Source organism: Dermacentor andersoni, chromosome 1, assembly GCF_023375885.2.
Source record: "Dermacentor andersoni chromosome 1, qqDerAnde1_hic_scaffold, whole genome shotgun sequence".
Classification (NCBI taxonomy): domain Eukaryota; kingdom Metazoa; phylum Arthropoda; class Arachnida; order Ixodida; family Ixodidae; genus Dermacentor; species Dermacentor andersoni.
In genome coordinates, this window is record NC_092814.1 from 235,125,390 (window position 1) to 235,152,666 (window position 27,277).

At 45.2% G+C, this 27,277-nt stretch overlaps 1 protein-coding gene across 1 annotated transcript in view; it reads left to right on the forward strand.

Annotated features, from left to right (window-relative positions):
- Positions 1-27,277, forward strand: part of LOC126547921 (ATP-binding cassette sub-family A member 2-like) — a 292,596-nt gene that overhangs the window by 43,482 nt on the left and 221,837 nt on the right. The window contains exons 6-7 of the mRNA XM_050195975.3: positions 7,886-8,209; positions 22,450-22,551. Coding sequence (XP_050051932.1) covers positions 7,886-8,209; positions 22,450-22,551 — 426 coding nt within the window. The remainder of the gene's footprint in view (positions 1-7,885; positions 8,210-22,449; positions 22,552-27,277) is intronic.

A 27,277-nucleotide genomic window follows, 5' to 3' on the forward strand; every position in this document is an offset into this window, starting at 1 on the left:
TTGCTGCGTTGCGAAGTAAAACAAAAACATTTGGTTTGCATGTTTTATTATTTCTCTAAGCCTTAATCCGTCTATTCTAGCAACATATTACACAAATAACAGATGTTGCCTTCAATGATTCTCGAAGTCGCATGTCGCCACGAGCGGCATCACAGCGCGAATACGTGTATGTAGGTGCACTAGCACATGTACATCATCCTCTGGCTTGGAGAGCGGCGGCTGCTAGGAGAAGGGAAAATGGTGATCGGTTTGAAATTTGAGATCTTCCCGCAGCACTTTGCAGACCCAATCGTTATCATGCATTGTATGCTCTGTGCTTGTCAGCTCAAAATGGCCAGACCTGGTGAGGGGCCCTTTAAGGGGAGATGCAACTTGAAGCAACTTCTTTAAAATTATTTGTACTAGAGATTTGAAAATACTGCGATTCATATAATTTTCTCTGTAGATTTCAATTATGCCTCTAGTTCTTGTGTAGCTGCTATATTTTTTATGTCCTACACAACTGCAAAATATAGTGATCTTTGCAGGCACTTTCTTGGGTTTAGAATTTTCACGAGCTGTAGCTTATTTAGCTCGTTGTAGACTGCAAAGTGCCGATATCTATCCAAACAGCATGTACAATTACTAGAACTATGCACAAATAATTAGGACACCTTAACTAATCTTTCTTTCACATTCTGATGATATATAACCTTGTACTTTTGCAACTACTGCCAAGAGATACTGCAATTTCAAGTAGATACCAACATTCTATATATCTTGAAGAGTATGTATTCCATATTTCATTAATATATAAGACAATTATAAGTGCACAAGGTTATTCTCATGGGATTGTGAAAAAAATTAGCTGAAGCGTACTAATCTTTTTTTTGCTTGGTTGCACTAATTATACATGCTGTTTGGATGGATATCAGCACTTTGCAGTCTATGAAGAGCTAAATAAGCTACAGCATGATATTTTTTGTGAAAATTTAATACACACGAAAGTGCCCACAAGGATCACCATATTCGTTGTTGTGTAGAATATCAAGAAATGTAGCAGCAAGGCAAAAACTAATGACACATTTAAAATATGCTTGAAGAACTCTCCAATTGACTCAATCTTTGAACCTCTTGTACAAATAATATATATATATATATATATATATATATTTTATAGTAGCATCTCCCGTTAATTTGTGTCAAATGCATAGGAGCATAATAAGAAGATAGATGGAAGGGTCGATTTGCCGATGCACAGGCAGCTTTCAAGGCAACATATTGTGTGGCCTTCAACCCCTGCATCTATCTGGACGACTAGCTTGTGCGAGTGGTTTGTGATACCACGTGACCACCACATCCTGTTTTGAAGATGGGGTGGGGTCTTCTTAGCAGACTTTAGACAGATTTGGCATATCTGTGATCTTGGTACATTGCAGCCACTTCTAGAAAGAAACAGTTCATTAGGTGACTTGTAGATGTTGTATGAACATGACAGTGGTATTAAATGACACCTCGTCATGCTAAAAATATTTAGCAATAGTTGGCAACAAAGGATATAATAAAAAATAAGTGTGGTAGCTGTAAACTATGTGGAATATGAGTCTGTGTCATTGTTGCCCTCTTACATGCTGCCGCCATGCTGCCGCTAACTTAACTGCTTCGCCCTCCACCAGATGTCGTGGAGTGCCCAAGTTCGATAGGGTGCCTTGCTGTGTGTGCACTGCCGCACACAGCGGGAGGGAGGGCATGTGCTTTGGGGTGCCCCAGAGTTCGCGAGTGAGGAGAGCTGGGTCGGATAAGTGCGTCTCAGTCCACATGCACGCTGTCATCCTTGAGCATGTGTGAAGGTGAAAGCGGCACGCCAATCTGACTGATATCTACTCAATGGTTGGCCTTGACGAAGCCCTAGCGCAGCACGGTATCTGAGTGTGTGAAGGGTGTGAAGGGCAAGCTATACTCCAGCATATCATATTCACACTTGGTTGACACTGACCTTTTTGTGATGTACATAGTCTCCAGGTTCATGTCCAAAGCCAGTACTTGGCAGTACTAGGCACATGTTTTGAATTGGTCACATTAAAAAGGTGATATAAATAATTGCTTGGAAGTGCTCTCAAGGAAGTGTAACCTCATACTGTAAATTCACTGTTGACAGATATCTAAAGCAAAAAAAGCAAGACACAAGGTTTTTGTGTCATTACTCCTTGAAATGATTGGGTCATTAATTACTCATGAAAAAAAAAAAATGCTTCATACTGTCCTGCGCATCAAGCTCTGGTAACGATTAAGTGGTATTCCTCTTTAAGCTTTTTATATGAATATTAGTATGTATGTATAACAATTGCACTTTATATGAAGTGCTTATCTTGGGAAGTCAGTAATCTGATTAGGGGAACCTTATAGTTAAGATTTTGAAAGTGAATAGGAAAAATTTCGAGTGGCCTTATTAAAGGGACCCTGAAACAATTTTGACGACTTTGTACAAATGTACTGAGTTGTTAGTAGGTTCTTCTGATCATTAATTGATGTATATAAGTGCTCCGCGTAATGCAGGTAATTATAAGTTTTTTAAAATGTACATCGCTACTGATCGCAGCATACCACTTGGCTGAGTTTTCAGCTGCCCCTGACCAGGTGACGCGAGGTGACCATATGATGCCAGTAGGGCAAACTATCCGATTGGCTGCCCAGGGCGCATCATCGATAATTTTTTCCAAGATTATAGCGAACAAATGTTGTTTTTAATAGTTGGAATATTAGTTAATTTGTTTCTATAAAAAAGAAAGTAACAGAAGGAGAATGCACAAGGACAATTTATCACTACACTCAAAACTTACAGTGCACAGCAAGTGTCGTCTGCTTGTGTTACAATGTTCTCCGTGTTGACCTCTCCACGGTCAGTGTTGGCCTTGATCTTTCTTTTTGCGAGCACCATGGTTTGCCCTTTTTATATTGTGGGCTGCAAACATAGCGACTGGCAATATGTCAAGCTGCAACATCATGTCCCTCTGCAAGGCAGCAGACGAGCGAAGTGGCTGCAGCACATCGGACTGTTGCTATCTGATCGGCACCAGAATTTGTGCATTTGCAGCCGTCACTTTATGTTGGAGGATTACTGCCACAATAGTGTTTCGTGTGTCCGGTATTCAGGTAAACGCAAGCAGGCTGGGCCTGACCATTTCACCATGCCGTTTCACGGGATGAGCGGAAGCACAAACGTGAACAGTCTAGGGTGCCTCGATGCGCGTGCCCTCTCAGAGGGTGGAGTCATTCTGTGAAGGGGGGTCAGTGCCGCCTTCCGACCGCCGGCCGCCATTGCGCTCCCCACATTTCGTTACGGTCGGTCGAGAGAGACGTGTGCACGGCGTTTTCTGGTCCGAAATGCCCGGGTGTTGCGTGCACCAGTGCACGAACCACTCATGGAATGACTGGAAGAAGCGCTGACTTCAGATGAGTGCAGCATTTTGCACCATATTGGTGGCTTTCTTGTGAAAGGAATTTTGAGAAAAAAACGAAAAACTGCGAGCAATGCTGGGCTCGACGAGCCATGAGCATCCATATTTAACTGCACTAAAAGAGTATGTTCATGATGGTAAGAACTTATGTTATCCAAGCGGTGAAGTTATGAGCTTGCTCACATCCTGCGAAGAGCACTTTAAAGGAATTGCGTTCTGGACCGACAACCTGTTCACCCTGAAGTCTCCTCTAAAGGCTGTGACAGAATATTTAATCAAGAGGGCTCAGTGCAGTCTGGAGGCATGCCAGCGACACAAGGATTCTCTGGAACACATGCTGATATTAAGTTATGCAAGAGTAAGGCTACACATTGACCTGCGCCAGCTCGAAGCTGCGAGAATTAGTGGGCATGGAAGCAAGACATGCACTGCACTTAACTTGTGGTGAGTTGTAGCAGTTGTTGTTTTTGAAATCCTTAAAGTTCCCGACCAAATAAACAAGCTATCACATCGGAAATTGCTATCTATTGAATGCACTTTTTCTCAGTGTTGAGAAGCCGTGTGGCCACTTTATTTTAGCAGCATCAATGACCGGTTTATAGCAATTACCAGTTGACAATATATTCGTGCAGAAAATATGCTAAACAGGGCTTTATAGTCAATTACTACGTGACAGTCGTGATTTAGTGCTATATAAGCCACATGTAAGGCACCAAATAATCTGGTATGCATTCAATATTTTGTTTACCCTCATCTGCATATTTACAGTAAGGTAAAAGAATTCAAAACAAAATTGAGAATAACTATGGAAGCACTGCTAAATAGAATATGGCCACAAAATAAAATGTTCAATGAAAGCGCATGGTATATACTCAAGCTAAACAAAAAATGCGCCAGAAATGGTTCATTTCGTGGTATTAGTGTGTAATATACCACAGAACAAATATAAATTATGTATCGAACTACAATGAAGCAATAAAAGCGGCCCGGATGTATAGGCTTCGTAGCTATTGCGCTCGACTGCTGATCCTGAGGACATGAGAGCCACCCAGCCACGGCGGCCGAGTTTCTATAGAGGTTAAACACATGGTGCTGTGTACTAGGTCGGTATCGGTGCATGTTGATAAAACCTCAGGTGGTCGAAATTTCCGATGCCCTCTACCACGGATCCATCACACCTGATGCTACGAAATCACAACGAAAGGCCGTGGATGTGATATTGGTTTAAATATGCGACGTTAAAAAATTCGCAAATGTCAGCACAGGTAACACAGACACAAACAGGTAAGACAGACAGGTAACACAGACACAAATGAAAAGCGGCCGCATTCACTGCAGTTTCCGTGACCCCGAAACAACCATTCAACATTGGTAGAACATCACTTACACACCGATCCCAAAGGTCCTTAACAATACTCACCGACTCGCAAGCTACGTGTCGGAATTCCATGAACGGCAGAATAGGACGCAGAGCGCTTCACATCCTCCGCTCCTGTAGGGCTAACAACAAAGTCAGGCATACAATTTTCTGGGTACCGGGACACGCTGGAATGGAAGGGAACCTAAGGGCGGACAAGGCAGCTCGAGAGCACACAAACCGAGCGGCTACAAGCACCGACCCTGAGGAACCCATACCAGTCAACCCAAGCTAATCTGACATTCTGAATTACTATAAGGGAGTCCGAATCAAATACCCTCCACCTCACGACAGCCTAAATCAGCATGAAGCAACCTCTTGGAGGAGGCTGCAAACAGGAACATACCCAAATCTAAACACACTAAGCAAGATGTTTCCCACCCAGTATAGAGACATTTGCCCCTGGTGCGGCGCCAAGGCCACCTTATATCACATTATATGGGGATGCGTTCACAATCGACAATTCCTTCAAATAAAAAACCCAAGTGCGGAGCAGTGGGAGAGGGTGCTCTCCAGCAGCGACCCGAAAGTCCAGCATGGACTAGTAAGGCACGCTCACCGAGTAGCCACCCTCAGTGGTGTCCTGGAATAGGTGCGTCGACCCTGCGCAGATGGGGAAGACCGTGACGACGGCCGACCACATCTGCCTCCGCTAATTTCTAACCAATTAGAGCAAATAAAGCTTTTCCTCCTCCTACACACGGCCTCGTTTCAACCGCAGAGTGGTTATTTGACTGTTACGATCATTGCTTTCTACTCAGCGTTGCAGCATTCAGCCGTAAATGGTCTAACTGATGACTGATTTGAAAACAAGATTTGAAAGTATGGTGTGCGCTGACAATTATTCTTTTGTCCTGTGGCGGCACGCGGTTTGTTAAACAAATTCGGGTTTCAGCTGGCAGCCAAACAGTCTTTACGCTTTGGTTAAAGGCACGACACTCACACACAGACACAGCGAAAGACGGCGGGACTCGTGCCTGCGTATGTTTCGTGCCTTTAACCAAGGTGAACAGTCACCCGCTAGCCCAACAACACGTTCTTATAAGGTCTGCGCGGCTGGCGTGGGCGGCAGTTTTCTGCTGCCAGCAAGTCCAGTTGGAAATTCCGCTTTAAAAATAAGAATGACAGAATATTAAATTGATACCTTCACACTGCTGATGCAAAAATGTCATGTTCTCGACATATCATTAAAGCAGCACACGCTATCAAAGCGAACTGTACATGCAGCTGCGCGACGCCCGTTGACTGTCTATGGAGCGGGCATCATAATGGCGAACGCCGTAGCAGACGACGCGGTTGTCTTCACCCTGCACGGCGGCGGAGAGGAGCGCGCGCATCGAGGCACCCTAGAACAGTCTGCACGATGCAGCCACCTGGTGGCACAGAGCTCAACCAAGCACAATAGCAGTGACGAACTGTATTCCACTTTGCTGCTGGTGTAAATTTTTGGCAGAAGCGTAATCATGAACACGTTTTTCTATATGTTCAAAATGTTTTACACTTGGTTAGAACAGTATTAGTTCTTTGTTTGGCTGGTTAATCTCTGCGTCACCAGGTGGCTGGACCGTGCATACCGATCAGGCCACTCGCGTACGTCTAAGCTAAAGCTCTTTCATCACAGCAATAACAGTATGGAGGAGGCTTTAATTTACACCTCCACCCACCTGTATAAATGCTCAGCTTGCCTGTGGTTATCGGAATACTGGACGTGCTCGGTGCTACGATAGAATGCTCGCAACGCATGCTGTTTCGATAGCTCTCGCTTGGGATCGATTGCCAGGCATCTGGCAGAGAGGTTGGAGAGGCTTCATGGGCTCACTCCAAGACAACTGGAAGTAGACGACACGACGTCCCATCATGACACAGAACCAGTGAAGGCGGAGCTTAGCCCCGATCACTTGGTGAACTAGTTGAGGAGAAAATGCATGGATATGAAGGAGGGCAACTTGTAATCGTTCATAGCTCTCATAATATGAGACACTTCACACAAATTGTGGTACGAATGATTTTCTGTAGCTGTACCCTATGCGTCTACAAAATTTGTATGAACCGTTTTAGTGACCCTTGAAAGGCATTGCAGAGTTCAGCTTTAATATTACGAGCCATACCAAGCGGGAATTTTTATGTTAAGTTTGCAGGATCCAAGTTGGCTCATAACAAATATATTTTGAAAGTGTACGCTTGCTACCCTGACTACAGTATGTGAAAGCTCCATTAAAATGTGAACAAGCATTAGTTAAGCCTAATTGCAGAAAGTTGTGCCACTGCTTTCACCGCTTGCATTCAGTATGGTGAGTAAGAGTGCAATGCCTAAAACCTATTGCAGGCTACCACCTTCGCAGAAAGGTTTCAACTGTTGTGTTAATTTTGTATTGGAATTAACTGAAGGCAGTGCAAAGGGTTCTGTATATAAATTGTTAGTGTTCCATATAAGCTGCAAGTTTTATTAAACTTCCTGTTGCCAAAAGCTTGTGGAATATTCTGCATGAAGGGTAGGTCACAATGGAATATTTTATTTTTTATTTTATATGAAGTTTTAAATTTCAGCCTCATTGTTATTGCTGCAATTTTTGAGGTACATTCTCTCAATGTCTTCTGAAATAAACTCTGTAGCCTTTTACCTTTTCATGTAGACTTAGCACATACTTTGTCAGTCATTTGTTACTTGCCCCAGTTTGTACTCTGCCCTTTTTGCATGAAATGTGGACAGAGTGGCATGATGTCCAGGACGCACACTTCAGGTGCCTGTTTGTACTTGTGCCAGTTGGCTATAGGCTAGCCATATGCTAGAAAATACTTGGGGCACATACTGCTGCCAAGGTATATCAAAGCAAGTAAACATAGATCTGGATAAAATTAGTGAGTAGCACAGATGAATGGTTCTTATTATGAGTTTCTAGCCTTTGTTGGAAAGAGCTGCAAGATACGTTGTGCTGTATTGGAGGTTGACACAATGAACCAAGAGGAATAAGTTGAATGCTGGTGTGTACAACATGGTAGTGAGCATGTTGTTCTGCATATTTTCTTCTAGGTCTACTTCTCCTTGTTTGGCCAGCCCTTTAAGAAGCATGATGGTGACTCGATGGACTCTGTGTCATCTTTTCTTGAGGACCAGCAACATCATTTTAGTGCTCGCCAGGCGGTGCCCCATGCGCCGCTATTCCTAGTGGTGCCCAGCTTTTTGCCTGGATTACATCTCCTCAGCTTCAGGCATCTTGAGTTTATCCTCAAGCTGATGCGTACCTATCCACATGAGTCGGCCCATCTGCTTAGCGTATTGCGCTGGGTTCTTGACACTGATACTTCCCAGCCACCTCAAAGAATTAATCCTGAAGAAGCAGCATCTAGTCTTGTGGTAAGTATATGTTTTCACACCACATTGGTGGTGCTTTTGGCTTTAGTGTATTCAGTAGCATTTTACATTAACGACCATTTTCATTCTGTTCTTCCATCTCTGTTCACCCCCCCCCTCTTTTGTCTTTTCTCTGCAGCAAAGGGCATGAAACTGAAATGTTTTAGAAATTTCAGGGATGCAGGCTTGTGTGTACATTACTCTTACTTAATGTGTAGATTACAGCCTCTGGCAGATTAAATGAACTTCGAATAACTTTTGAAATTACTTTATACTGTCAGAAACATTTGATGCAAATATTACTTCATTGCCCACAGCAGGAAACCCACACTTGCTCTCAAAAGGCTACTTGTTCTTCCCTGCAATATGAAGCCCCACCATCCAATGCTTAGCCCTTTGATCAAGGATGGATATTTTTTTCTTTTTTGCATCATGTGAACCTCAGGGTTGATTTAATTATTAATCTTTTTCTGCAGATTTAAATTCATCAGAATAACTACTCTCAAGAAAATATTAGCACAGATTTTTTTATGCAAAATGTGAAATGGCTCATTGAGTGAAAAAGCCGGCATCCCGCATTGGTACCAGCACTGTGGCTGCGACGCCATGGCACGAGCGTGCCTTGACAGAGCAGAACGGGCAAAAGGTACACTTGCTGCTGCAGTAGTGCGCCAGGTGTTGCGTGAGGGGTGTAGGATTTGGCAGACGTAACTGTAGAGATGAACTTGGGACGACAGGGCTAGGCGAGCAGGATTTAATTGCAGGATTTACATTTAAAACAGGACATACAGCAAACAGTTTACGAGCACACAGCTCACTAGTACATTTCTAGTATGACAGAGCACTCAGCTCCCGACAACGAGCACGACACGAGCACACCCTAGCAGCCGGCAAACGCTGCTTATAAGCTCTCCGCTTGACGTCATAGTTCGACGTCATCGTTCGGTCGTGGACGGAGCACGAATGGTCGGGAAGGTTCGTCCAAGCATTGTAAACTTGCCGCCGCCCCGCACTATTGTTTACGCCCACACACACGCAAACACACAGGTGCGAACCCATACACACAAAGGCTCCGGAGTCGACGACCGAGGGCTTCGTAGAACTGTGCTCCGTCTCGGGTGGTGCGGCCAAGTACCAATTTCCTGAGTTGATCGCGCGCCACGTGGCTGCCGGTCATCCGCAGTTCTCGGTACCGCCCAGCTTTCAGTGCCGACGTCAGAGGGCTTCGTAGAACTGCTTTGTCCCGGGTGGCTCGGCCAAGTACCAATTTCCGGAGTTGATCGCGCGCCACGTGGCTGCCTGCCGACCGCAGCTCTCGGAAGGGCGCCCCGACTGGTGGGCTTGGAACACGTGCAGCGGGCTGAAAGCTGGCACGTTGCCACCCCGTATGGCCATTCTTAACAGCTCCTCCATGGCCCGGAAAATCTCGCCTGGCCAGTGCAGGCAACCGCTGGGCAGGAAGAGAATGGCTGGCGAGCAAGACGATGGCTTTGCTCTCTGCAACCCCTGTGTACTTGGAATGCCTTCAACCATCTTACAAGAACTGGCACAGAAGAGTCGACCCGGCAACACAATACCGCTCAGCGTTCAAACGCCCGGAATTAGCTGCTAACCCCACCAGGCCTCCTATCACAATTTCTATGCAAGTCACTCAACTGGGAATCCCAAATTTTGCCCCAAAATTTCGTGCTGCCAAAGCGAGCGTTCACGTTCCTCCTGAGTTCGACCAAACCCGACCGTCACGCTGCACAAGAGTAAAGGTTTACGCAGAATTAAACCGAAGCCTTTCAAACACCAATACTCAATCATAACTTCAGCAGCATAACTTCGCGAACAGCCTGTTCCTACCCTATCACAGTGGCGTACTTATCTCATGTACGGCTGCCACTGAACCGTCTGGCCAACTCCACAGGTACGTCATCACAGACGAGCTAAGTTTGAGGTCCCTATTCCGAACACGTGCTTGCATCATACAAAGTTTTCATCACGCTGACTCACATTTGTTCCTTTAGTCCACACAGGACACGTTCCTTAAATAAACAACCAAATTTGCGTAACTTACGCAACACAGAGGAACCTTCGAACAAATGTGTCTTCTACTAACTAGCTCTTCGCACGCGTACTAGAGAAGTCAGAATACGGCTGCCTTCGACACACTCGAGCAACCCAGTCATAAACGTTCTGCTTCCTTCCGTCCACACAGGACACGCGCTAATGGACCTAAGAGCTCTTCTCAGTTGAAATCACGCACTTATTGAAAATCTACGCGCTTAACCTTAGAAAAATCAAAAACACCTAAAAAGAAAGAAGGTTAAATAACACACACGCGCGTTACGATAGGCCTCTCAACGATAACCTTGACCTACAGGTTACTCACACACACACAAAAAAGAAAGCCTATGTACTCAGTAATGAACATCTCGCGAGACTACAGGTTTACATAAAACGCATCTTTCAAATCTCGGAGCTTCTCTAAAGCAAACACAAACGAAGCTCAAACCTTACACATTGAAAGAAATCCCAGTCTCAATTCGCGAAAATTCTTCGAAGCTCAAAAAATCAAACAAAACAACATGTTTCTACGGAAGGGCTCTTGGCCTCCCTTTCCAAACGCTTTCGTCTGACTCATACTTTGAGTCGGACCCGAGGTGGCCGCGGTTTGAAAGCTACTCTGGCTGCCGAGGAACAACAAAAGGGCTGACTCACTATCAGCTCCCCCAAGACGTTACGGTCTCCTGCCAATTTGCGTCCTCGCGCCCCGCTTTCAACATGACCTCGACTGACCGCGTCGCTACTCCCCACCTGGTCTCGTCTTGCCACCTTGCGCTTCTTTGTACTGCACGCTGAGCTTCGAAGAGAACGACGGAACGACGAGGAATTTAACTGCCCCGTGCCCTTTGTCCGCGTCCTTGCAGAACATGCTTCTCGGTCCCCTTTTGACCGGTGGCTCGAACATGTTTGATGCGTCAACATCGTCAGTGACGACCGCACCTGTCTTTTCTTCGCGCCCTGCCTTTTCGCGCCTGTCGCCGTCTTTGGCTTCGCTACATTAGCCACCGCATTCCGATCCTTTCAGCGCTTCTTTCTGCGGCGCTTTCTCCTCGAACTCTCTGTCATGCCGTCATCTCGTGCCTCGTGCTGGCCGGTACACATTTCGTCGGCCCGGATCGGTCTCTTACCCGCACAGTCTGAGTGATTTACATTTAAATCTACTCTCACTTTGCCTCGACTGGCGGACAGCCCAACCGACTCTGGAACAATGCAGCAGGCTTTACTCGAGTTAGACAACTCGCACTCTTGCGAACTGCCCTCTACTACATTGCCCAGCTCATGCTGTGCATCTGCACACAGCCCGTCGGTATCGATCGCTGTCTCACACGCATAGTCCGAATGATTAACAACTGAATCATCCCTATCTAGGCTATCTAGACTGGCGGAGAGCCGCACCGATCCCTGAACAATGCAGTTGTTCTCTCGTGAGCTACGGAGCTCGCCATCCCGAGAACTACTCTCAACTGCATCGTCCAGCTGGCACATTACTTCTGCACGCAGATCTGACTCGACATGGGTGCTCGCGTCTGTCAAGTCCGTAGTATTCTGTACCTCGCTAACGACCTCGCTACCATGTGATGCGACGCACACGCGCGGTAACTGTGCCAATTTGTTCGCAGCTGGCCTAGCTGTCTCTACAGTCCTCTGTTGGCACAGCACCTCGTCGCTCTCACTCTGGCCTTTAACGGCCTCTGTTGCCACTAAGGCATCGTTAGCTGCTAGCACTTCGAGTTCACTTGTGAACGTACTGCTACTCTCACGGGTACTACTACTTCTCTCGGCTTTCGACTGAAATCTGCTGTCTATTTCCTGCCACTTTCGCTGCGTCCAGCCTACAGATTTCTCCAGCCGCTGTTGACTTCGTCCGCTTAACTGCTGCAAATCCTCTATCTCTTTCTGTACTGCTGTCATTTCTTTTTCAAGCTTTTGCCGTCTCTGCTCACGCTCTTGGCGTTCTTGCTTAATTGATTCCTGTTCCTGTCTTTTACTTAGAATTCGTTTGCTCATTTGTTCTATGAATTTCAAATCATTGTTACTTTCTAGAATGGTTTTACGAATCTCTGACTCCTTCAAGTCCTCCTCTACATTTACCTCGATCTCCTCACACAACCACAACAGGTCAGCTCTCGTCAAACACATTAGGACCATGGTCGCTGCTTTAAGCTTTGGCTCTGCTGTCACACAATACTTGCTGCGATACCCACGCAAATCAGAATATAAGTAAAAGATCCCAGCGAATCAAATTCAAAAACACAGAAAAATTGAAGCCTGGTAAATCTTACAGCCAAAACCAAACGCTTACCCACCGAAGCAGCACCATATCACCAGTCCTTCCCCGCCGTATCCAGTCAGTTGCAAGAGGTGGTCAATCTCAAGTCGCCTCCAACTTGATCAGGATGCCGGTCGGTCACCATGTGCCAACGTCCGTCAGCTGCCGTTGCTGTCTCCGAGTCGTAGGCCGATCTAGGAGCCGTAGTCGGATCCCTCCGCTGCCATTCAGTTGTAAGATTTGGAGCGGTCGTAGTTGTAGAGATGGAGCTTGGGAGGAACTAGGATTTACTGGCAGTATTTACATTTTGAACAGGACATTGGCAGACTAGCGCGACTCCCATATGGAGCCCGCAAAACTAACATACAGCAAACAGTTTACGAGCACACAGCTCACTACTACATTTCGAGCATGACAGAGCACTCAGCTCCCGACAATGATCACGACACGAGCACTCCCTAGCAGCCGGCAAACGCTGCTTATAAGCTCTCCGCTTGACGTCATAGTTCGACGTCATCGTTCGGTCGTGGACGGAGCACGAATGGTCGGGAAGGTTCGTCCAAGCATTGTAAACTTGCCGCCGCCCCGCACTATTGTTTACGCCCACACACACGCAAACACACAGGTGCGAACCCATACACACAAAGGCTCCGGAGTCGACGACCGAGGGCTTCGTAGAACTGTGCTCCGTCTCGGGTGGTGCGGCCAAGTACCAATTTCCTGAGTTGATCGCGCGCCACGTGGCTGCCGGTCATCCGCAGTTCTCGGTACCGCCCAGCTTTCAGTGCCGACGTCAGAGGGCTTCGTAGAACTGCTTTGTCCCGGGTGGCTCGGCCAAGTACCAATTTCCGGAGTTGATCGCGCGCCACGTGGCTGCCTGCCGACCGCAGCTCTCGGAAGGGCGCCCCGACTGGTGGGCTTGGAACACGTGCAGCGGGCTGAAAGCTGGCACGTTGCCACCCCGTATGGCCATTCTTAACAGGGGAGAGGGCATCGCAGCAACGCCAAATCACCCTCGCTCTTGGAAGCCTGTGTTTGTTATCCATACGTTCCTCATCTGCACAAGCTCTCACATCCGTTCTAACTGTGCCTTGGATAAGGCCAAATCAAAGTGCACCAACATCTCGATGTGCTCGCTTGCCCGCGAGGAGTTCATAACTCAAAGGACCATTCAGCGGCGTTCACTTGGACATTAATGATTTCGCATTCACAATTCGTAAAAAGTGCTTAAGGGTGCTAGGATTTCTTTACTGACATTGAGGTGCAGCCAATTTATTGTGTGTACAGTGTATATGGTTTATTCTTCAATATGTGGATACACAGTAAAATAATTATTTTTCTTTCAAAGAGAAATTAAATTATCTATATATTAAAAATGTAATTGAAACATCCAGTGCGCGCAGATATAGTGAAAGTGAGCCATGCGCACACACGAGTGCCTGCAGCTGAATTTGGTGGTTCTCTGCAAATCATAAAAAAGAGATAAATTTATGAAAATGATGTTTTACATCAATAAACTAGATACAATGAACTTTCATTTATTTTAAGAAAGGAAATGTATGTGCAGCGTTATCATGCCTATGTGAGCACCAGTCTGTGAACAAAGTACCGTATTTATTTGATTCTAAGGCGGTCACGATTAGAAGATGTGAGGATGCCAGCTGGGGGACCCGAGAAAAAGAACTTAACTCCACACACTAATGTAAGACGGTATAGGGTAGCCAATGGATCATTCAGAATCGGCGAGCACTGCCCGAAATACTGAGTAGTCGGGAGCCCCCAGAATATTCAGTGCAAGTTATATGTGAATTTTACCTTGAGGAGCTGTGACTTCACGGTAGAGCGAATTTCGCCTGTAACCTGCACTGCTGTAAAGCAGTACACATTGTTCTGCCATGGAGCCACACTATAAGGCGAAATTTGCGCTGCCGTGAAGTCGCACCTCATGATGAAATTTGCATATAACCCACAACCCACCTTTACTGCTGTAAAGGTGTGTTTATTAGCCACCAGCGGTTGGACCGGCTGTCAGCGCAGGGCATGGACTTTCAGCACGAACGAGAACAGCGCTGGAGAGCTTGACCCACTAGAAAGCACTGGAGAGGATGGCCCACTATAGTGTTCCTCTTCTTCGATACAATTATTCCCAGGAACGAAAAGGGAGTCGTCTGGCGACCTAACAGCTCCTCACTATGAGTGGATCATGGCATGGCTTGAGGCATTCGACGTTGACAATGTCTCATCCACGATGGTGCATGTCTGACCACGGTTCAGTGGATTTGATCATGTAGTTAACGGGGGATGCACTCTCGACAATACGGTATGGCCCTTCATACTTGGGCAGTAGTCTTGAAGGGAGACCAGGTGCAGCGGAAGGAACAGAAAGTCACACAAGAAGGGAAGGTGGCTGCAGAGGGGGTGTCACCGCGATTGCTTTTCTGGTGCTCTTGGTTGTTGGAGGTAAAGGGCCGTGCGAGGTTGTGGCACTTTTCAGCATGTCTTGCTGTGGCAGAAATGGGCACACATTCAGATGCAAACAAGAGGAACACTATAGTGGGCCATTCTCTCCAGCGGTTTCTAGTGGGTCAAGCTCTCCGGCGCTGTTCTCGAAGGGGGGGGGACGCCGTTCATGCTGAGAGTCCACGCCCTGCGCTGAAGGTCGGCCCAACTGCTGGTGGCTAATAAACACTTTTACGCTGTGAAATTTTTCAAATAAGTGCAGGTGTGTGTGCAAAAATATGGTACATTCTTTCTGCTGCAGGCGTCACGAGAATGTGATCTTTTTGGGTTGAGGCAACCGATCAGTAAACCCACACATGCTACCTGAAGGCATCAATGTTGCTGTTCTCGTGACGCCTGCAGCAGAAAGGATTTTCCACGTCCACCGCCAAAGTCTGTGAGTGGTGGTGCTGGCTAACACTCCCAGAGTTCTGCAAGGAAACATAAATACCCAAGAAAGTGGACGGGGAAACAGCGCCGCGGTAGCTCAATCGGTAAAGCATCGCACGCGAAATGCGAAGGTTGTGGAATCGTTCCCCGGCTGTGGCAATTTGTTTTTCCATCCACTTTCATTTCCATTAACTTAGCGCTTCTTTATTTCATTTATTAAGCACAAGTAATTTCCCCTATGTTGTCCTTGGTGTCGGTGATTGAGAAAACAAATAAGATATGTCAGTTTTCATAACCCCCGTAAACCAGAAGCGATGCAGGTGACCATACTGAATTTAATACATGCACATGCAAGCGTTAGGCACATAGTAACAAACAAGGCGAAGCATGAAGCGAAAAATTATTTGGGGTAGGAGCTCGGAGGTTGCAGTGCATTAAGCAAATTTTTTTTAACTTACGGGAGCTGGCAGCACTGCCCGAGCAATGCGTGGTGGTACTTTTTTCCAAGATGGTGTGTTCTTTAAAAAGTGCAGTAACTGCCAGACATGCATGCCTTTGACATACATGTTTGTTTCAACTGCAGTGTATGTACAGTGATGATCTTTATAGAATTAAGTTGTAAGCATCATGACAGCTTAATGGTGAGGCAAGCTGGATTCTTTTAGTTGCCATAAACAGTTCGCGCCAGCCTAAAAGTGGAAGGTGTCAAGAACAGTGAGAAACATGACAGAGAAAGCAAACAAGTAAAAAAAAATCTCAGAGCAGCATAGAAAATGAGTGCTTCCATGCCTAGACAACCACACTAGTGTAGGGCATCATGACAGCAGCATACATGGCATGGCATGGTCCCTGCTTTCATTCAGGAAGAGTTAAATGAGCAGGTGGGTGTGGTGTCCAGCCTGGCCAATGATAAACCTTGTTCTGAAGCATAAGCTTTCTGCTCGTGTTGCCATATCGTTTTTGTTAGAGGTGCTGCAGTTGCAGGTGAGCTTAAGGGGAACATATTCCATGAAATTGAAATGTTGAAGCGCTGGCTCAATTTGAATAAAAATTGGAAGTTATGTTTAGAGGGATAGTATAGTACCAGGTGCCAAATTGTGTCATTGTAAAATAATTTGTGACAGTTATGGCTCTTCAAAAGTTCAGATTACTGTGGTTAGTCTACAGAAGCTACTGTTCCGAAATGACAAGAAAGCAACAATTTTTTGTGCCTTATACTATATTAGGAAGTCTAAGACTATGCTACTGTGGAGCCATTTATTATATTTCATTAATTTTCATAGAAAAAAAAATATAATCTGCTACTGCCCACACCAATTGCACTTCCATCTTGTGTGTGAAATTTTAATTTTTCTATAAGGAGGAAGGCAAAACTTTAACATCGCAGTCCACAGTAGCATTCTGAATAAAATTTTAACTCCAGAAAGGTGTATGTAATGTAATGTAGAAACGATAGTTCTTGAATACGCGGACTTTGCTAAAAAATGCAAAATGAAGAAAATGCCTTTAAAGATACAGAACTATTCCATTTAATTTGTCTAAATGGCCCCTGGAAAATATGTTGCGCCTTCTTGTATTCTGCAATCTTCTGTGAGGATGGCTTCGATCTTCCGCTTCTTTTTGGCCTACATTTTGCGCGCTTTGTTGCATTCACTGTTGCCTTGGATGTTTATTCTTTGAAGCTCTTTTCCAAATGGTGCGCCGTGTGTGTGCCACAAACAGTGCTCAACTTCTCAGGCATTATCTGAATCCCTTTTGTCCAGCATTTAATTTTGTTTTCACCGGGTCTGCGGCCATTTGAAACACCAGAGCTTGCCGAACAGACGCGTCCGGCATCAAGGAAGACGACACTGGGCTGATCTCACGATCGCCTGGAAAGCCTGGAGTGTGAGCCACTTTTGCATGTAGTCGCTTGGTGCTCCAGGTCGTGCCACTCGGCTTCGTGAAATTATGCCACTTTCCAAAGCTATGACGTGTGCTGAACTTCAGGACTATATTACAGATGCAAATGTGCAGACTAAAAACGACGAAGGGACCGTAAACTCTAGCACAACATCCACCAAAAACAGTGGCCAAAAGCAGTTTCAATGCACGAAGGTGCATGTACGAGGAAATTGGGCAATGGTGCAAAGCCTCACGTGGTGGTAAATTGTAGTCAAGTGAAAACACATCTGTGCAATAGTGCCTTCAGTTTTGCTTCCTTTGAGTTACTGCCCAGAATTCAATACTTTTGACTTCATTCATCAGCCTTTGCACACATCCTACTGGGCCATTGATGCAACTGCTTGCACTTATAAAAAAGAGAGATAAATGACCTATAAAATGACGGTAGCCATTTTATGCAAAACTTTTTTCTCACTGCTAATGTACTTCTAAAATGGTCATTTCTTTTATCTGAGGCGCCTCCAGATCATCTAAAAATACAGATTTCCACTTTATTACCACGCAGATGTGGCTGATATTTCGCTGGCACCTCCTTGAATAGTTAAGGAACCCAAAAGTGCATGAAACTTAAAGCACGTTTTCTGGTAAAAAAATTTAAATTTTTTGTAACTCATCTCCCCTTAAACATGTGAGACAGAAGTAAAGGCTAGCTTATTAGCGAACCTTTTTGCTAGTGTCTTGCAGCTGGGAGGAACATCATATTTTGCTGGTGGAGAGCCAAAGCTTCCATTGTTCTACAAAAACAGAGAAAGGAAGCCACAGTCATGATGCAAAGCAACTTTTAAATCTCTGTTACTCTAGTGACACGAAATACAGTTGACTATCGTTACAACGGACCCTGATAATCCGTCAAAAATCGTCCGTTTTATCTGTAGTCTGTAATATCTGAAACGCCTCACTTACGAAACTTTCGTTGCAATGTCTAACAACTTTATTTGCAAAGAGTTAGTGACGAACGTCCAAAGTAAAAAAAACAAACAAAAAGTCGCAGTTTCGCCCGAAAGGCAAAGCATCGATTGCGATAGAAAATTAAAGAAGATAGGCGCGGCAACAGCAGCGAGCGAATCGACCTTCATGCTATCTCTTGCTTCAACGCGAACTAAACGTCGAAAGCACAGTACATACGAAGCTACCGGCACTGGGTGCACTTTGTCCACATCGCAGATCACTTTGAAGATACGGCGCCCACACTGGCGAGCAGTTTGTCCACATCCCAGATCGCTTTCAAGGTATGACGGCCGCACCATAAGCAGCAGCCGCTGGAGCAGAACCCCTCTCTCTCGCCTCCCCCCCCCCTCCCGTGCCTCGCACGCGAAAGAAGACGGTGCGTTCCCGCCCTGCCTTACTCCCTCGCGTGTGGGATATTGAGCCGATATTGAGCCGCGATCGTCGACTGACCCTCACAAGTCAGTTGTCAGCCAGTGTCGACATGGCAAAAATACGTTTTATGCACCCGATTTTGAAAAATATTGCCGCTAATTTCGTCTCCTGTAACCGATAGTCCGTTGTAGCGCGGTCTGGTAAAAGCGAACTTCGTTGCAATAATAAAATAGGTAGAATAAACTAAGGCTGAAATATGGTCCTTCGTATCCGAAAGTCTGTTGTACGTGGGTCTATTGTAACGAGCATAGACTGTACTTTGAAAACATTCTTGTGAAGGGAGATTTATGAGTGGATACCCCTTCTTGAATAAAACGTATTGAAGCAGATTGATTCACGATTGATTCACGGGGTTTAATGTCTTAAGCAACACTGGGATAACAATTCAAACTTTGTTTAAGTGTGTTCCAGGGCTCCTTAAAGTTGTAGGGTGCTCTAGTCTCGTATGTCCCCTAATGTTAATCTTCCCTGCAGGACATTTTCGCTATAGCAAGGGCCACTTCAGAATAGTTTTGCAGCTATAATGAGGTATGTCACTAGCATTTTCATCATAGGCATAGAGTTTTCATTTTCCTGCCCAGAGCAGGGGCACAGCGAGTGTCTCTCTATCTCCCTCTCTCTGTATCTGACTTTCAACTTAAATTACATTCAATTACTATATACTAAACTTAATTTCATTGTTTTACGAGCCAAAACCATAATCGGAGGATGAGGCATGGCGTAATGCAGGACACCGGATGGCTTTCTTTGGCTCTTTCGGCCATTTTCATGGTTAAATGGGGGTCAGTGGTCGGTAGCTGGGTTTGGCAAGGAAAAGATTCGTTTTATGGGCTCTCTCAAGCACATAAAAGTATACATGCTGAAGCAATAGCTCTTCTGGGCTCACCCCCTTAGTCATTTTGATATCTGCCAGCATTTGTCGCACGAATTTGAAAGTGCTTTGGGGGATCCACAAAGAAATAAAAAAAAAAAAAAAGGTGCTGTGCCCTGAGTGGATTCGTACCGCGATACCAGAGAGTAACAATCCAAGTTTCACCTCTCGGGTACGCAGTCGATGCTACATAAGAGACAAATACAGTAGACTTTCATTAATTCGACTTTAGTAATTTGATTTTTCGGTTAATTCGATCGTGACCAAAAGTCCTGGCCGTTGCCCATGTATCTTTATATGCCAAAACTTTCCTTATTTCGATCCTAAATGGTCGACCCATGAGATGTGCACTTGTGGCAATGTTGTGAAAGAATGATAGAGACTGAGGGCAGACACAGCCATGACATGTGCAAAAAAGAAAAGGTTTAGTTCTCTAAGAATGCAGCAAACAAAGAAACAAAGTGGAATATGTGACAGTAAATAAAGAGCACACTGGAGCTCAGCAAAATAGAGTATACTAGCAGAAAAGAAAAAAAGGAACGAAAGAAAGAAAGAAAAAATAGATGCATCGGAAGGCAAGGAATTGGATGTCACAAAAGAAAAACGCCATTTTCTATGACCCCTATTGTGTTACCCAGCCTATGTGCAGACTGTAATGTGTCAATCCATTCATGACAGTAATGAGAAATAACCATGAAAACAGGAGAAAAAAAAGTTATCTACTGACCAGGACATAATCTATCAGCTGGTCCTTGTTCAGACAAGTTGATTTGGGTGTTACGATAGTCCAGTGATTTTGGTTGATGACATTGAGTCCGACAAAGCAGACAACTGCAGTAAACAATCCGCTCCCATGTCTGACGTGAATGCATGACACTTCCACTTTGGACTTTATAAAGGTAATTTGGGTGATGTTGGGCCAAATACATTGGGCCTGATGAAGTGCACTGCCACACTACAGTCGTACACCATTTGCTCCAGTCGCTGACGTGAACCTGTGATGCTTCTGTCGTCCGCACTGGCCGCTGGTGAAACATCAACAGCCTGCACAGCCGAAAATTCTCAACCATTTCCTTACAAATTCCAGCCACTTGGTAAAAGGCCACACCTCTAAAATGCCAGCGTCTCACTCTGAGAGAATGAGGTCCCCAGGATATGAACGCTGTTAGATACGGGACCGTTTCCTGAGCCTACTTCGAGTTCACCAGACCACAACGAATCACGCCACATCTAATTAAGGAGCGCAGAAGCGCGTATACCACATTCCCGAGACGCGGCACGTGCAAACGAGTTGGCGTCCCCCACCTTGTATGCCGCATCTGGAGCTATTCACTGCTTGACTCTTCCCGAAAGTGTAGCGAGAGCCTGGCACTGTTCCAGGTAAAGTGGGTCCCGAAGCAAGACGGCTGTAATGCACCGTGAAACCCTGGCAGCGTCGCCCCCTTCCGCCAATTTGTGACGGCGCTTGAAAGTCAGCAAGGCAATACCGCAGGGAAAAAGCCCTCGGACAATTGGGTCCCAAGGAGCGACCCTCTTCGCCTTGGTGACGGTAGTTGCAGACCGGGACGGCAAGACCGCAGAGAGAAGTAAGCACTCGGACAATTGGGGACCAAGGAGCGACGCTCTCCGCCGGGTGTGACACAATCGCACGGGCGCCTACCATTGGCCGAAAATGACGACACCTGAGCGGGCTCGCCGATTGGCTGAACGTGACGTGTCTTCGAGACACCGAAGGGCATAAAAGACACAGACCGGGAGCAGCAAGAGAGCATTCCTTGATTCATCTCTTTCGAGCTTCTTGCCACGGGCCGCAGCGTCCGAATTGCTGCCGGCCCGTAATGACTTCTATGACTGTTAATTTCTCGGTTGTCTCACTGTAAATAATGTAAATAAACCTCCAAGTTTTCATCCCAAAGTCCTCCTCAACTCTTACAACACCTACTTAACATGAAGATTTTTTTCCATTTTTGCTACCACATAAAAAAGTCTGCAGGACTCCCTTCATCCATCTCTCATTAATACATCTAAACACCCTCATTTTTTGAACATTTTGACTTCCACAGCAACCACGCAGCAACATAAATTTTGCCACTGTGGGGTGGGGGAGAAGGAGAAAGGCCGTGGCAGTTATTGGCCCTGACGAATACAAGTCGCATTGTCGAAGTGCTGGTTCTAGGGACATCACTTGTTCGACCCTGCCCGACCTTTTCACGTGAATTGGAGAGAGAGTGATTTTCTGTGAAGTGGGGGATAATGGAGCGTGGCTTAACAAAGAAAGAGGCTGCCACGTGCAACACAATCGGGATGCTGTTAGAAAAGAGTGTGGGCTCAATTACTTATCCTCTCGGCTAGCGGCACGAATTCATGATGTACCTTGCAAATGTCCTAAGTAGGTTGTGCTAAATGTCGCTACTGCATTGAGGTGTCCATGGCCATTGTTGAGGTGTCAGTCGTCACAGGTGTGGCCAACAGGGTTCTCTTCATTTCTTTCTTCCAACTATTGGAAATAATTGCTTATTCTGGAACAAGACGTGATTGAGCTGATGCTGACGTGTAGGTGTGGTCTTTTTTCGTGCGGCAGTCCTTTCTTTGCAGAAAAGGAATTTTCCCTGTGTGAAGGGGGAAGGGGGGTCCGATGACCCGCTCCCCCCCCCCCCCCTTCAGGGAATGTTCGGCGAGGGCACTGGCCCCTCTGGAGCCACGTAATTGACAGCTGTGACTTAGGTGCTGGTACCACCTGGCTAAAGCCAGACATGATGCTTTTCTCAAATTTTTTGTGAATTGTTGTCAATTTGTTAGTGCAGGTGCATATATCTATTGTGGCTATTTTATTTTCAGGCATTGCTGCTGTCACCAGAAGTTCTGAGAGCATCATTCTGTGAATACCATGAAATGCCTAATGTGCTCATGTTGAATGCCTCAGCCACAACAGAAAGTTTTGTAAGTATTGAACGCTACCTAATTAGCTTTCTTATGTAACTTGTGGCGTACTTGTAAGTCTTCTTCTGAGCTTGCTAACTGCGAAGCACTGTACCAATTGCAACTTTATTCTTCAACTTCGTTCTCACTTGCGCTGTGGATCTTTTTGCGTATTGCTGTTCATTCTAATCTGATGACAAGTCTTTGGGACTGAATGGGTTTCAGTGCTATGGTATCAATACTTGTGTTGGCCCCACAGCTACTCCTGTTTTGCAGTTAGCAGTAAATGAAACATTTAATGAAAGTCAATGCATTGTTGGTAGCAATGCTTCTGGCAGTATCAACAAAAGTGGGTTGAACAGTCAACATGTTGGTTATTGAACTTCATTTTGCACTGCATATTATCCTGCCAGTGCATAATTGAACTTTTCCTGTCACCATTGCTGTAGTGTCGAGGAGATTATAGAACATCTCCTGTCCTTTGAATATGAAAGACTTGACCTCCGCACAGCTCACCTTTCACCTTTCGCAAGACCTGTGGAGCATGGCTTCACATCGCAGCTGCAAAAGGCTACAAGAGCGCTACTGCAATTTCTAAAGGCTACCAGACTGAGTGACCATCTGTGATATAGAGCAGAGAACTGTCACTATGTTGGTCATATCAACAGTGGACTTTCTCTTCTGTTAATATTTTCCTCCCCTTTCCCATTCCCCCAGTGCTAGGTAGTCAACCTGGCTCAGTCATGGTTAACCTCCATGCCTTTCATTTATCCTTCTCCTCTCTCTCTGTTCCACTTCACATTTTTGGGAAGACAAGAAGGCTTTGTCACCATTTGCTGCTTTGTACTGTGGTTGGTGGGGTATAAAGGACCTTAGTCTCAGGGCCAGCTTTATGTTGTGATCACTTTTTAGATAGAATTTCATTTCAATAATGCACTGACAATTGGTTTAAAGTTTTTGTTGATGGTAAGATGAAATGCTGTTGCTTCTAGGTATTGCGGTTTCTAGGTATTCTAGGTATACTGTTCGGGGTATTGCGGTTTTGCATGTGAGCTATACCACAGCTTAAGGGGGGATGCGGGTCTTAAAAACTGAAAATCGAAAAAAAGAAATATTGATTTTTCGGAACTACTTGTTTCGGCATCTGAAATGCCTAATCTACACCGTATCAAAACGATTTGCCTCGAAACGTACCCTAGTGTCCAAAAGAAAATTATTTTGTCAGCGCGGACGGTGAGAACTGACGCCAAAATTGCACAGAAACACCGGAGCTCACGGAGCTATTTCTCGTCTTTCCCGCCGCTGAGCGCTGCCGTCATGCTTGGTATCGTTTGAAAGCTGAAAGTGCCTCCTTTCAATTCCCGCATCCTTGCCAACAATGACTGCATAGAAAAAGCGCGAACATAAAACAATCAGGGGCCGGTCTGATGAAGCTTGCGATGCACGTGGCCCTCCTATTGGCTCAGTGCGTGAACACACTGAGAGGCGCCTTCTGATTGGCTGTTGCTATGGCAGCTAAGCCTAGCAAACGAGCTTGTCTGCTAGGCCTGGCAGTGGGTCACTTCGAAAACCGCTGATACACCGTTTCTTTGTTCATAGTTTCACGAATGTAAGCGGCAAATCGACCCTCTCTAAAAAAAAAAAAAAAAAGAAACCGAACACACGTCCACAAAAAACGAAGCGCAAGCCGTATCTGCTTCCTACGGCTTGAAATGGGAGGTGGTTATACCAAGGTTCAGACGAGCCGACAAGATCGTGCCAGAGATAAGTCACTGCGTCGTGCAATCTCATACCGCATCGGCAATAATGCAGCAGCGAAGCTAACCACTCCCCTCTATCCCCGCATGTAGGTTTACTTTGGAGGCCGCAGATGATGTGCCGATGCCGATCCCCGTGCCTCTCGCGAGTACGCAGGTTCGTGCTGGTGCATTCCAGATTCTGTTAGGAGTCTATGGGCTACCTTCAGTGGTCAGGCAATGCAGCGATCGACTCGGCTGTCAGCACCACTGTGTCAGTTCCGTGAAACACCAAGGTGCCACTTCTATGCAGACGCGCTTTTGCGGCGCTCGCTTGGAACAAGTCGGTCGTTCTAAATTGTGGTTTTAAGGCAATAAAAAACATCGAGGCCCATTTTCAGCCACCGACACTTGAGAAAGGATGCCAACTTTACGACTATAACCATTAATGTCGTGGCACAGAAGTAAACAGCGCGGACATCGCTGCGAAGTGCTTAAATTAAACTAAATAAATTATGGGCTTTTATAAAACGTGCCAGAACCACGATCTGATTATTAGGCACGCCGTGGGGGGGGGGGGGAATCTGGAATAATTTGGACCACCTAGATTCTTTAACGTGCACCTATTTAGTACGTGGGTGTTTTGGAATTTCGTCACCATCGAAGTGCAGCCACCGCAGCTGAGATTTGATCCCGCGACCTTGTGCTTAGCAGCCTAACACCATAGCCACTAAGCAATCACCGCGGGTGGCAAAGTGTTTGTCACAACAAAGCAAGCATGCTTACGACGTTGAACTCAAAGTAAGTTAACAAATCATTATTTTATGCCACTTAAGTGAGCAAATACAGCCATAGACGTTTTTCAACTGTAATTTGTTGCTTCATTAGTTGGAGCGTGCCTTGCACCTCACAATTGTTGAGGTTTTGGCTAATTGGCAGGTAAGCGCTTTTTTTCTCCGTTGACAAAGTGCCTCGAGCGTATTCTGGTATTGTCGTTTGGGCTCGAATGTGAGAGGTCGTCACCGCTGAAACATAATAGAGAGCAATCGGCTGAGACTAAGCAACGCGAAGACTGAATAAGTGTGCGCTAGCGTGCGCGAGAAAAATGATCATTTGCAAATACTCAACATGTGCTGTGGTGCACTCCAACCTTAGTTCGGTTATTTTAAGCGTGTGAAAACATCGGCAGGAATGAGCCCGGTTCCAGCAGTTGCGTCTTGGTCTTGGTGCAGAAAGAAGCTGCATGTTGACTTATTAATGCACAACAAAAAAGCACAGTGCGTACAAAGCTCCAGGACGGAGCGCTTATGAAGCTAGATTTGACACGTAACAGCCACTGCGCGTTTGTTTTGGAGTGAGGCAAGCTAAACGACTATTAAACCTATTTACAACAGTGGGAACCAGTTCACGCGTTTTTATGCAGTTGTCGCTTTAGTGTATGTTTTTACAGATGCTGCTGGTTCTTTCTTTTTTCTTCTTGCATTTATGTCTTAGTTCGTTTAACAAAAATTCGCAAGAGCAACATGAACCGCGACGGTCCACTTGAGCTGCTGGGTTGCTTTCCACGGTTTTGAAGGAAACCGGTACAGTTTGACGCCTACGCCCCCCTCGCGGTTGTGACAATCCTTAACGCAGCAGTATCTGCACTTATTCTTATGGTTTACACTTCTCATGGATGTGCTGCCGAGAGGCCGTGGTGAATCAATTGAAAAAATTGGAAACGGAGGCTTCCAAGCGGGCCTGAGCGCAGTACAGGCAATGGTGAAATGGCGGTGAGGGCCTACTCGCAGGGGCTCACCGCCGCTGCTAGGTGGCGCGACATGTGCAGCCAAACTTCATTGCAGGGGGCCCATACATGTGCCTAATATCTAGATCAGCGGAAGAATTTAGTGTTTTTAATTATACTGTAATTATTATTTCCCAATTTTGAAGCTTGAAATTTATATTTTCCCAGTATTATTTTCTAGTTTTTTTTTTGTTTGTTTCTGTCAAGTATACCTTTCTTTAATGTCTCAAATGTTGGGATCAGCACTGTGTCCCTTCTACTCATTCAATTATCGTCATTCTTCTTTTTTTTCCCTGAATGCAGGCTAGTCAGAGAGTGCAAAAAAACTATGATATAGTGTCTTAGGACACTGAAATATTTTGAAATCCTGTAGAAATCACCAACAAGAATTCACATTTGTAAAGCTGCATGCAACTTTAGAATTTCATAACTTTGGCTAAAGTACAGATACAAACATCCAAGTACTAACTTGCAGTATTTGAACATCCAGGAACATACATGCTTACTCTTAGCTATCCTGTTGCAGTACATCTCTTGCAAGCCACATTATTTTTTCTTCCCAACTTCGGTATTTATTTGTGATAATCACAATTACTTTATTGGTATTTGCTTAGCTTTATAATGTGCAGTGGGCCTTTGGAAATGTCTGCATATTCTTAAAAACACTTTATTTTAAGGAGAAATTACTACCAAGAATTACCCGTAAGAAATGACGTACTTAGGACTATTGTATTCTGTCATATCTTTTCTTCCAATTGAGATATTTGAAATCTAAATACATATTTGAAATCGGCATTCTACAATATATCTGCACACAAAATTTAAGCAACATATGTTGAAAAATAAAAAAAAAGTTTTCATGACCCTCATGCCTCTTTAATGTTTGCCATAATATAACAAGAAGAATAAGAGATTTGACAACCGTGACCTGTATACAAACTTGAACTTCTGTGTAGGATCCAGTTGCGTATTTGCTGTTTGCAGCCACTGTTGTGACATTTCAAGGTTATCAACATGCATGTGTTTAGTTTTCTGGGAAAAGGCTTATTGTTCTTTCCATTGTTGTGCATAGTAATTAAAGCCAAGTTAAAAGATATTATCAGGGCTTGTTTCAGGGGAATTTTACTATTACATTTTCAATAGAAATTAATTAATACAACATTTTTTAAAAATGAAGGGAGTGGATATTCTACTAGCAGCCGGCATAGTCACTCGCAATAAATTT